The sequence below is a fragment of the Pimephales promelas genome, chromosome 14 (genome assembly GCF_988280905.1).
Source record: "Pimephales promelas chromosome 14, fPimPro1.hap1.1, whole genome shotgun sequence".
Lineage (NCBI taxonomy): Eukaryota > Metazoa > Chordata > Actinopteri > Cypriniformes > Leuciscidae > Pimephales > Pimephales promelas.
Window position 1 is genome coordinate 13,626,894 of NC_142782.1, and position 14,235 is coordinate 13,641,128.

The 14,235-nt window shown below is 38.0% G+C and overlaps 1 protein-coding gene across 1 annotated transcript in view; it reads left to right on the forward strand.

The window, feature by feature from the left end:
* slc15a4 (solute carrier family 15 member 4) overlaps positions 1-14,235 on the forward strand; it is a 71,897-nt gene that overhangs the window by 31,968 nt on the left and 25,694 nt on the right. Inside the window, exon 7 of the mRNA XM_039672438.2 lies at positions 4,878-5,036. Coding sequence (XP_039528372.2) covers positions 4,878-5,036 — 159 coding nt within the window. The remainder of the gene's footprint in view (positions 1-4,877; positions 5,037-14,235) is intronic.

The window sequence follows — 14,235 nt, forward strand, 5'->3', positions numbered from 1 at the left end:
TTTGATCTTCATTGGCAGTAAAACGAATTAAAAATACACTTTACTTTACATCTCTATGCATATTCGAGTGTTTCATTCAATAAGCATTCTAGAGATATCAAGGAACATTATGTTATATCAAAGGAATATACACTTATGTTTCAAATGCATGACGAAGGTATTTTTAATTCCTATTTAAACTGTGACCAAACAAAGTTATTTCACTGTGACATGGGGAAGACACATATACACAAAAACCATTGAATACCTTTGTTAAATGTCTTTAAAACCAAAAGAGATGTATTTCTCTTTGTTCAGAGACATTAGTTTGTCCACATTCCATTGGTCCCATAAAAGTCTTGTAACTCGATGCCACTGAGGTACGTGGATGAATGTGTATGTGTGTGTGTGTGTGTGTGTGGTATAATTCGCCTGGCCAAGATTCATTACATAATGTATTTTGATAAAATCTCTTCATCAGTGATAAAAGTGGGCAAATTTGGCAGATGCTAAAATGGATAGGTTTTGTGAAATGCCCTAATCCTCAAAAACATGATCAAAACTACTTAAAGAGAAAGTTTGCCCAAAAAATAAAAGTTGTCTTAATTTGCAAATCCATAGTTATGGCGCTTTTCCACTACACAGTACCAGCTCGGCTCGGCCCGCCTTTGTTTGGTTTTCCACTGTGTAAAAGTTGTACCTGTACCTGCTTTCAGGTACTTTTTTTTGTACCACCTCCGACGAGGTTCTGAGCGAGCTAAGGCGATACTAAAATGTCACGTGAAAACGATGCCGACTGCTGATTGGTCAGAGAGAACCGTCACCATTCACTGCGTCATCATTAAACGTGCCAGATGGAGTATCCAGAATAACCCTGCCATGTTTAAATAGTTTGTCCAGAGATAGTTACTAAACTTACTACTATTGTTATGGCAACTCGGAAGAATACGCCGTGGTCAAACGAGGAGGTGCAGACTTTCCTTTGTTTGGTTGCTGAAGAGAGGATCCAGCAAGAGCTTGATGGGGCAACGAGGAACGAAAGGCGTTGCTATGACGACCGGGTACTATTTTGTGTCTGCAGTGGAAAGCGGAGCGAAAGCGAGTCGTGCCGAGCCGAGCTGGTAATGGAAAAGTGCCATTAGATAGATAGTTTGTTCATCTTCGCAATTTCTGTTCCTCCTTTCAAAAGTCCATTCCACCATAACTTTGACACATAATCTATGTGAATTGAGCAGTTTAATCCATGTCTTCAGATGGTGAACATATTTAATTTAGGCTTTTATTCACATATAAACTTTAATCAACACACATAAAGCACATCAAATATGGTAAATGGAAGCTCAAACATGCAAGAACAAACCCTATTGATTCAAATGATATCCGTTTGCCTACGTTTTATTCTTCTTGAAGCATCAAAGTTTTGGTTGAATGACTTTCAATGGTTAGACCGAAATCTCTCAGGTTTTATTAAAAAACTTCAATTGTGTTTCGAAGATGAGTGAAAGTCTTGTGGATTTGGAATGACACGAGGGTGAACAAATGATGATGGATAAATGAGAATTTTCATTTTTAGGTGAACTAACGCTTTAAGTTAATATAAAATATGAATGAGAGCATTTAATAATAAACTAATTGATTTTAATGACACTTTTGGGTCACCACTCCATGTCCAATGGGAAAACAAACTGGGTCCTGTAGCAAAACCATCTGAGAACCACTGTTTTAAAATGATGCACAAGGAAATGACCTTAGTTTTGCATGGCAAAGCCTGAACGTGCAGTAAGTCTAATATGCATTGCACAATACAGATGTTATCTAATAATAACCATTTCTTTGATGTAGGCAAGAGCGGGGGGTGGGGGGCTCATTGGCACGCTCTTGTGGAATCAGTATGTGCAAACCACGTTCATATCACACTTGTGTGTGTGTGTGTGTGTGTGTGTAGAGATCATACTAATGAGAACCTTTGGGACTCATGCTCTCCTTCTTGAGAGAGAAAGAGAGCGTTCTATCCTTTGTACTCCCACTCAATGACACAGACTTACTCATTAATAAACCACTACCTAATAAAAGCATGGTTTTAGGATGCTTATTGTGTGTAAATGGATTCTTTAAGTGTGTGTGTGAGAGAGAACTATTAGTCATATAGTGCGTGTATATTAAGATACATAGTGAGTGTGTATGCCTATGACATTTTGGCTCCCTCTAATGGCACTTATTATATAGATGAGATATCTTGGGAAATTAGTCTTTTAGTGCCCCTCATTAATACCAAATATATAGTAATCACGCAGTACTTTCTTCTCTGGACCCCTTCGCTCTTTATTTTTTTTTTTCATTAATATTACGCACACGCACAAATGCCACCTGTGGGCACGCGCAGCATAAAGTTAAATTGCAGGCAATTATTCAGAGTCAAGGATGTGTATGAAATGAAATATCAACAAATAATGAAAAATAATTGGAACTTTTATCTGAATCTCTGAAATATTCGTGACTCATCGTTCTGAATGAAACCTCGGGAGCAGGGAAGACAAAGAGTTGTATGTCTTGAAAGGTATTATTTTGTTAGTAATGTGACAAAATTGAGGGCGTAGATTGGGAAAATGTCTATTATTTAATAAAATAATGTAAAATGTAGACTTGTCAGACACCAGCACACCTATCTACTTAGTTTGCAGCAAGTCTGTCTCAGATTTATCAATACTTTTTGCCCCTGTTTTTCCATCTGAGGGCTTGAAGATCATGGACATATACTGTTTTTATTTATTTTCTTGTTCCCCGGATTCCTTTCTGTCTGGATTGTGTGATTGTTTGTTTTTAATACCATGAGCTTTAGATGGTGAAATCCCTGACATTTAAATAATGTTTTGTTGAGAAACAAGGGCTATTTGTAAATTTATGTGCAAAAGTGTCATTTTAAGTCTAAATGGATATTCACTTTAGGAAAAAAAGGCAAATGGAATGTTTTTTTCTATTTATCAAGAATTGATTGAATTGTGAAAATTTGGATTTTTTTTCTTTAGTGGTTTTGCCACCAAGCACAGATGAAAGTGTGTATGTTTGTGTGCTTACACACAAAGCTTGTGCCTCTTAACTCAAGTGTATTGAAGCCATCCAGTAGCTGAACCCAGCAGGGCTTAGGTGGGTTTTAAAATAACACTGCCAGAACCCCCTCACAACATTTACACAACATTTTCCAAACAGATGGGTGCTTGGCAGTGACATAGCTCTGAAGCCAACCTTACCCACAGGCACAGATGATGCCCACACACCTGGACACACTTGTTGTCCTGCTCTCAGGAAGCGGTCATTTCCACGGCAAGCTGTGCCGACAACAAAGCTGCAAACACGCGCCACCGCCACACAGCACACAATGCCTCGGGCAGTTCTACTTCTGTTCAATTTTCTCTAGGAATAAAATGTTTTTTTATTATTTTTTTTTTCAGTCTGGGTTTAGAATCACTTGGAAGTGCAGGAGTGAGGACTGTAATTTGTAGCAGGTCGCACTTGTAGCCAAAGAGTGTTTTATTCCAGGCATCATTTGTATTCCGATCTAAATCTGACGCCACAGATCAGAGCCGGAACGCTTCTGGTGTTTGGGAGGAGGGAATGAAAGATGAGAGTGAAGAGAGGAAAAAAAAAAGTTACTGTTTTGTTAACTGAAGCACTTTGTGTTAGTGACACACTACAGATGTATCACACCCTGCTATTTTAAGCATATGAAATACAAGGTCATACCCCTTTAAAAATGGAAATATGTGGATGTCTGTGTGATTGGGATCCCATGAGGAGTTATCTGAATAGCACCTCCAACATGGTTATTATTGGATCAAGCTTTTAGATAGACCAGACTGACAATCTCTGCTTCACTCCGATTACCTGCTAAACACGGCCTGGTGTAATTGTGTGTGCGAGAGTGTTTTTTATGTGCTGGAGATAAGCTGTTTGTGACCTGTGCGAAGCGCTGGCATTGAACTGACGCTTAATCCATTAATGGACTGTTCATACTTTTTTCATTCACTGTTACATGCACTTTCCCTCCAAACATGCACACATGTATCTGATCAAGCACCCTGACACACATATGCTTAACACCTAGTTTTTAAATGGCTGCTGCCAATATTTAGAAAGCAGTGCGCTCATTAGTTGATTTATTGCTCATTTATTTACTGTAACTAATGAATATTGCACTACCATTAAAATGTTTAGGGTGGGTAAGGACTTTAATCCTTACCAAAGCTGTCTTTATTTTAAAATAACACACACACACACACACACACACACACACACACATATATATATATATATATATATATATATATATATATATATATATATATATAACTTATACCTGTGATGGTAAAACTGACTTTTCAGCAGCTGCTACTCTAGTCTTTAGTGTCACATGATCCTTCAGAAATCATTTTAATATGCTGATTTGGTGTTAACCCCCCCCCCCCCAAAAAAAAAACAAACAAACAAAAAAAACAACAAAAAAAAAACAAACAAACAAAAAACAATCCATACCATTACGGTTTCTGAACTGTTATGAGGTATTTCAACACATTCTCATTCTAGGGCGTCATGACGCTTATGAAATTTCGTCTAAATCCAACACTCACGGCACCCTTTAGCTTCAAAATAACACACACAGAGCTTTGTTCCGTTATGGGTAGGTTTAGTTCTGGGGTAGGTTTAGGGATAGACCACTAGGAGGCGCCTTCTGGCCCGTATACATGTATATCTGTGTCTAATATTGACGCTAAAGGGTGTCATGTGCGTTGGATATTGACGAAATGTCAAAAGCGTCAGTATATGATGCCTTGGGATGAGAATGGGCTGGGTATTTAATTAGTAATTTTTTTATCTTATATGCTCTTTCTTGCCCCACACAGGCATTTTAGAGACAAAGAGGCTGGACATTGTCCACACACGAGATCCCATCCCGCAGTCGCTCGGTGGAGTTATATACTATGCAGCTGATCTACCCATATGGTGGCAAGTCCCCCAATACGTCCTCATTGGTGTCAGCGAAATCTTTGCTAGTATTGCAGGTAGGTGGTCTTTTGCAAAACACTTCTGAACACACAAACACATAATGATTTTATAGTGTACAAACTGTAGATTCTATCCCCTAACCCTAAGCTACCACTTCACTTAGTATGATTTTATTAGCTGTTTCCCTCATTGGGACCAAAAAAAATGCCCCCACAAAAACAAGGATTTGGAATATTGCCATCTTTGATGGACCCGACCCCAATATAACATAGGGTATACCTGAGCCACACATACACACAAAACTCTTACCTTCACAAACAGAGCTTATAAATGGACCATATTCAATTTTTTTTGTAGGATTCTTTATATAATTTATTTATTTTAGAATGTTTAACAAGGTTTCTTGCACCACAAATATGGCACTGAAATTTCTGAATGAAACGTTTGCTTCTGTTCTGAAATGTTTAAGACTGCTGTATGTAAATGGCCATTGTTATAAATATCTAACCTCAAATATGATCCAGTATGGTTAGGTGTTGATATGTTAACTTGGACAGTCAAACTTTCAGTATGACATCAGAATTATGAAAAAACTAGATGACTAGTTTTTTGCTGCAGTATGTCTTTCTTAAACATAATCGATGTGTTAAAATGGATGTTTTCCAGGAAATGGTTCTTTTACCTTTAGTGTTTCACAAGGTGATTCTGAGCCTGGGATGACATTTGAGAGATGACCATGACGAAAAACGCTTGTAGACTTGTGTGTTTTTGTGTCCTCCTGTTTCTCGGCGTCTTCTGTGCACTGTAGAGTTTTTTCCGTAGGATCATTCATCTGTCCTAATGACCATGCTAATCAATGCGTGTTCTTTTAAAAACTGCAGTAAATTTCTCTCTGCCTTGCTTTTGTGTAGTAGCTCTTCTCTGAGCCGTTGCTGAAATTGCTTGCTAAGGAATCCATGGCTGTATCAATCAGGACCGATCGATTGGGGCTTGGCGATACATTATTGCAGTTGCGCAGTTAAGACGGCCAGGGAAAACATCTCGCTCCTGCTGGAATACACTGAGAAAATATCAAGAAAGTCTCTAGCAAGTGGGTTTGAGATTAATGAGAAAATAGATGAAAGGAAACTAAATCCCCTAACACAGCGTTTGAAAGAAAAAAAAATAGAGGGAGCGGCTCCTATTACCACCTTCACTGCTGAGATCTACAGTAATTACAGCAATTTCTGTCATGATGGGAATTGTAAGGAATTCCATTTGGATTTCACTTAACAAATCCGGTTCCTTAATGATTCCATTAAGAATTTGTTTTTGTACACATCGTCACTGCCAGGCGGAAACCTACTTTTCAGGAAATGGAAAAACACTGTATTTCTTAAATAATTAAACACTGACTACGTTTGCAACAATAACATAATCATTTCTAATAATTAGATTAAGGTCTTAATGTTTTCATGACACGAGCAGAAGTCTTCACTCCAGTTTACATGCAATATTCATTATTCTGATTATTCATTAATAAGTTTGATTATACCACACTCAGATAGGCATACAGTATGCATAGTACCCGCCATTGTTTTAATCTAATCTACTTAATCTACTGCTGTTCTACGATTTGGGAAAAAAAAAGGCCCGGGCTGTTATTTGAAGTTTTACGGTATGTATACACAAAAGATGTATCAAAAGGTAACTTCGCGTCTGCTGCCAAAATTGATCCTTGATATAAACAAACTGATTCGGTGTCATATAGACGTCATCGTCATCTTGCCGCTCCCTCCCCGTCCTGTGATTGGTTCCCTATCTCAGGCGAAAATTTGGTTCATGTTGTCCACGCTGCCTAGCAGTATGAATAAAATCACACTGCAGCAAGGCAGCATGGGGAAACCCCTGTTAATTGCAATTAAAATTGGTGTACTCCACATACAGTAGTTTAAAGGGATAGTTGAACCAAAAATGAAAATTAGCCCATGATTTACTCACCCTGAAGTCATCCCAAGTGTGTATGTAATTCTTTTTTCAGAGCCATTTCTAGCACTTTATAAAGCTTGGAACACCCAGAACATTTTTTTTGAATGCCATACACCTAGAATGGCTTCAGGGTGAGTAAATCGTAGCTTAATTTTCATTTTTGGGCGAACTATCCCTTTATTTATCTGGTTAGCACGATTATGAGCTTAATTGCATTAGTTTATTAAAAGTATTGCGTTTACATGAGGTAAACATCCCCAAATCCCCAAATTGCCAAAATCCCATTATAATCGCATTAGGAGGGTGCATGTAAACGCACTGACTGCATCATCAATTGTGGCTTTATAAATGGTTGCATGTGTCATTATATTATTAATATTTTATGAAAATCAAGCTCAAATGGAGTTATGAGATTTTTAACCAGCGAATGTCAGACATACGTGTTGTGAATGGCCACATCTGAAGCAGTAAATGCGTCGCAGTGAGTTTTCATCAACTTACAGGTTGTTTATTGTATCTATGTGGACGCTCAGTTTTTTTCCATCATTTGGCAAAAATCTCTTGTTATAAAAGAGTAAGTGCTTCTTTTTAAGACAGTATTGGCTATAACTGGACGGCAAAAAAAATAAAAAAAAAATAAGGCTCTCTGCTTTTCCAATACATAAAACATTGGTATATAAACTGCTTTAATTTACTTGAGTAAAGACAACAGTGTACTTATCCAAACCGTTCTTTATTTACCCTCGCTTTTCAAACAAGCAGAGACCGTCTAAAATGTGCGGGGCACTTCTTTTAAGATTGAGGCGGGGTGAAGTTCTGGGGTTTTACTGACAGTTTGAGAATCCAATGGAGTTACGGTTTAGTCACAAGCTCTTTTTAATACTTTTCATTGGTTAAAATTTGCAAACCCCAAAGTAAATAATGGTAAGGATTTATGAAAAAATAAATAAATATGGAGATATATAGTTTTACTCCAGACCGAGACAATAATAATAATTATTAACAATAAGTATTTCTATTAGTTATTATTAGTTACTAATAATTATTACTAATAGTTCACTATTTCTGCCATACTGGTTAAGCCAATGTATAACAGTCACACTGATTCAGTATCATAAATCTTAAAAATGTAATGCAACAATGGCTTTTGCTTTGTTTAGAGTTGGATTTGAGTTTGTGGCATGACTGACTGATTCAGTGAGTGAGTGACTTCAAGATACATTAGTAAATCATTTTGATTGATTTTTTTTTTCAAAAGAACCAGTTCACAAAAAATATTCATTCACACATTGATCTACACTGGTTGTCCTATTTTTATTTTTTATTTTTTATTCCCTTTAAAAAATGTTTTTGATTCCCAGCTCGGCTCCCACATTTTTTTTTTTTTCTATTGGTTTGCAGATTACTGTTATCTATGGCACTTGTCTCAGCTCTATATTTACCATTGGTTATGTGTGGATCTGTCTGTGTCCATACACATTTTTACACAGGTTAGCACTGTTCAACTCTTCCCTAACTTACAGCTGCGTTCATTTCAACCCTTCAGTTTATTTTCCAAGGTCATGTTCAAAAATGCTTGTTTTCCTCTTAGACACACACCACACCAGTAATTTTACGCCCATTTCACGCATCAAAGGCTGCACGTCTCCCCTCTTAGCCGTTATGAACACACAAGACTAATAACTACATTTGGAAAAGGCAAGAAAAACACTCTCCCTTCATGCTGAATTGTAGACAACATGGTACTGATTACTGGATTTCTCCTCTACCCCCTTAGAAGAGGTGTTTTAAATCAGATAGTTGCTCATGGCCCTTCAAATAACTGGATGTTTTTTTTTTTTTATTCGGTGTGTCTACAAGGGCTTTCAAGGTCTTTTAAAAGAAGATATTAGCTTTGGAAAATGTTGTACACTGCTGCTTTTTTTTTTCTCTGGATCTAATTATTCAATAATTTATTTATTTGGTCTTTTTAGTAACAGATAATTTGACCATTTTATGGCAAGGCAAGGTCATTTCAGATTGTATAATGTCATGTGGTGCCACTTTCCAAAATGTAATATTTAGTATTAGCATAGTATGTTAAAGACATTTGACCATTTTTTTTTTCCTTGACCAAAGGGGCCCTCTACCTGATCTGTGACGCCGTGAGCTATGTAAACCATTGCCACACAGTCATACCTGACACTTCAGTGCTCCCAATACAATCCTCCCTCCTTTAAACAAAACGGTCAAAGAATAAGTACAACAACACAGAAAAGAATGAGGTTCAAACAAACAATATTTATTAAATAGAGTATTTTTTTATAGAATGTTAAAGGGTTAGTTCACCCAAAAATGAAAATTCTGTCAGTATTTACTCACCCTCATGTTGTTCCAACCCCGTAAGACCTTCGTTCATCTTCGGAACACAAATTAACATATTTAAGATATTAAAATCGCTCCTGCATACAGTCCATAGGCTTCTTGAGGGACTGGCTCTTGCTGTCCTCGAAAAGTCATTAAAGACATCGTTAAAATAGTCCAAGTGACTACAGGGGCTCAATCTTAAGTTTATCAAACGACGAGAACACTTTTGTGCGCAAAAAAACAACAAAAATAACTACTTTATTTCAACTATTCGTTTATTTCTCCCTCTGCGCGAGTCAGATTACTAGTTTAATAGCGTAAGCTTCTGTTATTGTACGTCACACGCATCACACACACATGACCAGCGTCGGCCAATAGTGAGCCTACGTGTGACGTAGCTCTACGCAATCACACTACGTTAACTGACTTACAGGCTCATGGAGAAGGAAGTGAATAGTTGAAATAAAGTCGTTATTTTTGTTGTTTTTTTGCGCACAAAAGTGTTCTCGTCGTTTGATAAACTTAAGATTGAGCCCCTGCAGTCACTTGGACTATTTTAACGATGTCTTTAATGACTTTTCGGGGACAGCAAGAGCCAGTCCCTCAAGAAGCCTATGGACTGTATGCAGGAGCGATCTTAATATCTTAAATATCTTAATTTGTGTTCCGAAGATGAACGAAGGTCTTACGGGGTTGGAACAACATGAGGGTGAGTAAATACTGACTTTGGGTGAACTAACCCTTTAAGTGAATATTAACGTAAACATAAATAAGAAGAAAATAATAAAGTATAACCCTGAGCTTTGGCTTTTGGGATTAACTTTGGTTCTCTCTACAGCCTGGGTATTTTTGGCATCAGTATGATTTTTTTATTATGCATGTTGAAGCAATTCTTGATTTATGGTTATTATTTATTGAGGGATGTGCATCCATATTGACCAGTATGTCCAGCTTATCAACATTTTAAATTCAATACAGCCTATGAAACAATAGTCAATCAATGTCAAATTGTCAATACATTGCTTTCTATCTTGCATAATTAGTGTAGTTGTTTAGAGTTTTTAACTACACTGAGACTATATAATCAGCGTCTCGTTTTATAATGTGTACTACTTTGATTGGGAGTGCCATCATTCATGTGCATGTATTGTAGAGTATGTCTGGTCTCCACATATTTCTGCTTGAAAAAAGCGAGTTTCATTTCGTGCACGCGCATATGAACGCGCGATAACACACGCGACTTGGTTATGTTTTCCGAGCTGCAGTAAACAAACACGTTGTCGTTTATCAAAAACAAACGTTATAAATAACTGTATTTTACTCTAACTTGTGTCAGGCTTATCAGATGCACTGCCTGTCCTGCTAGGTTAGCAAGACTGAAAAACATCAAACTTTGCTGACATCAAACTTAGAGAGGAGAGAACACAAGTTTACCTGATTGTTGTTTCTGCAATTCACCTTTGGCTAAGCCCTGCCCCCCTACTGTTGCTACATCCGTCAAACTTTATCTGGGATCTGGTTTGGTATCAACATGGCTTATGCTGTAACAGCTCTTCCTGCTGAAATGTTATCAAACTTTTATAAAGCAGCAAATAAAATGTCCGATAGAAGTAGGCAAAAGGGGCTGCAATATGCGTTCGCAGGCTATATTCAAGACAGGTGAAACGCAATAATCAACAAGGCATCCAAATAGAGGCAAAAGCATAACGTCAAAAAATGAACCACCGCATATCCTACTAATCGAGACGGAGGCTGGGACTAACAATATCAGGGAGCAACACTGTTATTGCAGAGCTGGGTAGGTCTCTATTCACTTCTATAATCGTTATTACAAAGCAAACAGACTACACGAGTATAACGTTGTATTTATTAGCGTGTGCTAGCGTATCAACAACCGGTATGAGAACCAAAATCATCACCTAAAACATTATAAAATGGTCTAAGTATAACTTCACACTCACAGTAATGTTAGAAGTAAAAAAGATGTGCTTGTTGATCTTTGCGGGATTTAGCTGACTGAGGACATCCACACAGTTTAATCCAAAGATTAAACTGGTTTTGGGAAGGGAAAAAACAGACACCCCCCTCCAACCTCTCTGGGAAACGCGTATCTGTGTTACAAATGCCCGAGGCACAACGTTTAACCATATTTTGGATAAAACTACGACGGTAATAGACTGCCGAGACCAAAAATATGAGACGCCTGTGTTGAAAGTCAATGGAGCGCTGTGAAAAAGTGTCCGACCTCTGTGGGAGCTCGTTCTTGGCTGCGCTGTGATTGGTCAATCTACATTCTAGGGCGTGGCTTAGCCAAAGGTGAATTCAGTCTCATGTTTTTTTTTTCTTCTTCCTCTTTTCATGACCAGAAGGATAGTTTCGTTTCATTTTGTCATGGATGTTGTACACATTAATTGGCGCGTGACACGAGATGGAGGCCACCATTCCAGAAAGAAAACTCTTCTTATAGTTTTTGTTACACCAAATTATATTTTTGCAAGAATAGCATTTAAACCTCTCTTAAAAGTAGTAGAAAAAAGTTTTTTCAAAACCACATGAAACCAACATAATTCTAAGAACATGAACATTGATTTTTTTTTTTTGGACATTCTTTTTTTTGCCAGGTTGCCAATCCCAAGTCCACTGATGTAATGCATGTATCCTAAATTAAATCCATGTCTGTATTGTAGTTTGTACGCCCAAAGGATATGTCTCCGCTTTGAGACCTTGTCCTTAGGAAAAAAAAATAAAAAATCCCTCAATGCACACATCTCTTGAATATGATTTCAAACAGGAACACAACCAGTTAAAAAGCTGCATTTTGCCCTCTTTTTGTTAACACAACAACCCACTCCAAAAAGGAACAAGAGACCTCTTTTGTTTTCCCTTTCTCTTTTTTCTACTTTCTTTTGGGGATAGTGGCTGTCCCTAACAGTTAACATCTTCATTTTATTTTTTTATCTGCGGACCTGAAAAAATTGAAAGAAAAAAGGCTCGGCGCTGATGGAATAATATGTCCATGGTGGACGTAGCGGCCCCTGATTGAATTTCCAGCAGAATGGGAAGATGGGGAAGGCTAAGTGTAATCTTCCGCTCCTCCATCACGTCTCCAGGGGTTCGAGTATTGTGGAAAGCTGTAAGACCCTATCTGCAAAGGCGCTTTTTAAATCTGAAGAGAGCCATCAAGCTATGAGAATCAATACAAGAGGCAGCCGGCCGCTTCCTGATCACAGACAGCTGTGAAATGATAGAGAAATTGGAGAGGTGCGAAGACTGGATCAAAAATATTAAGATTAAAGATGCTGAATAGCATGTCACCCACTGAAATGAAGATAAATTTTGCTTTTCTCATTTTCTTGAATAATCCTTTTACATTTGAACATGATTGGGAAGATGGACAAGGCCAGAGATGGTTTGATGCAGTGGAAATCATTCGACCAACATCTATGAAATTGCACAATGTAGTTGTGTATATGATTGTTCCATCTAAATTTTGGGAATGTACCTTGATGGAAAATGTAATGTGCGCTGCTCTGAGATGTATGCTCATATGCTAATTCCCAAGATTACCCAGAAGTTCAGCTGCAGGACATTTATCCATGAGTTATGAAACAACATCTTGAGGGACTCCTCAATTCCTTGGTCCTTGGGTCAACCAGACTACTGCAACAGCAGTTAAACACAGGTTTGTGTTTGATAACGTCATGTCTGTGCGGCGGTGTGCTGACACACTTTCGTAGTCAACTCTCTCCATCTCACCCCGGGTCTCCAGTGTCCTAGCCCTCCCGTGAAATGCAAATGCCTCCTGATAGCATGGAGGACTCTTAAAATAAAGCCTCAACACTCCATCCGTACCCCTGGGGAACCTCCAGGAAATTGGATGACAAGAAATGTGACAAATGTCTCTGGAAAGTTCCCTCCTCTGGCCCTATTCTGTTTGAATAAATCCGTTTTAATGGACTCCACTGCGTGCTCGCTTTGTCGTGGGCTGTCAGATGACAGCGGAAGCTGAGTTGATTCTGATTTTTCACATTGTTGTAGACGAACACTTGCACTTACACACATGCCCCACCTGCGGGAGATATGTTTGGACTCAGTTTGAGGGGACGGACCTAAAACCGGACTTTTTTTTTTTTCTTTTCCTCCCCTGGGAATTTGAATTATATATCGTTCTCTCCGAAAAATGTTAAAGGCTAATGTTCTTTCTGAGAAAGAAAAATTGCCCACTGCTCAACTCTGCAAGGGGAGAAATAAAACCAGAATATTTTAAGTTAAATGTCTTTTCTTTTTTGAATAATTCAGCTTTGAAGTTAGAAAAGGTCAGATTTTATGTATATATTATTTTCTTCTTGCGTGATATTGTGGATGGTCGTGTCAAGACTGCAGCAACCACTGCTGACTGGGAGCAACCCACAAGCCTCGCCGTTTCAGAGATACTCACACCCAGTCACCTTGCCATAACAATTTGGCTCTTGTCAAATTTGCTCCAATCTTTATTTCTGGCCATTAGGAACTGATTTTTTGCTTACCCTCTAATTTAACCAGATCTTAGTTCACTTTTAAAGGCACTTAAAAGTGCGGGGAGTAGTTCACTTTTAAAAAAAAAAAAACTTTTGCTGATAATTTACTCACCCCCATGCCATCCAAGATGTCCATGTCATTCTTTCTTCAGTCGAAAAGAAATGAAGGTTTTTGATAAAAACATTCCAGGATTTTTCTCCATATAATGGACTTTACTGGTAACCAAATGGTTCAAGGTCCAAAAGACAGTTTCAGTGCAAACTGTTCAAAGGGCTTTAAACAATTCCAGACGATGAATAAGGGTCTTTATCAAGCGAAATGAGACGTCACTTAAAAATAAATAAATAAATAAAGTTTAAGTTTTATAAGCTCAGATGGTCGCCTTGCTCTGTTCTGTGATGCGCGTTCGTGACTCTCCTGTTC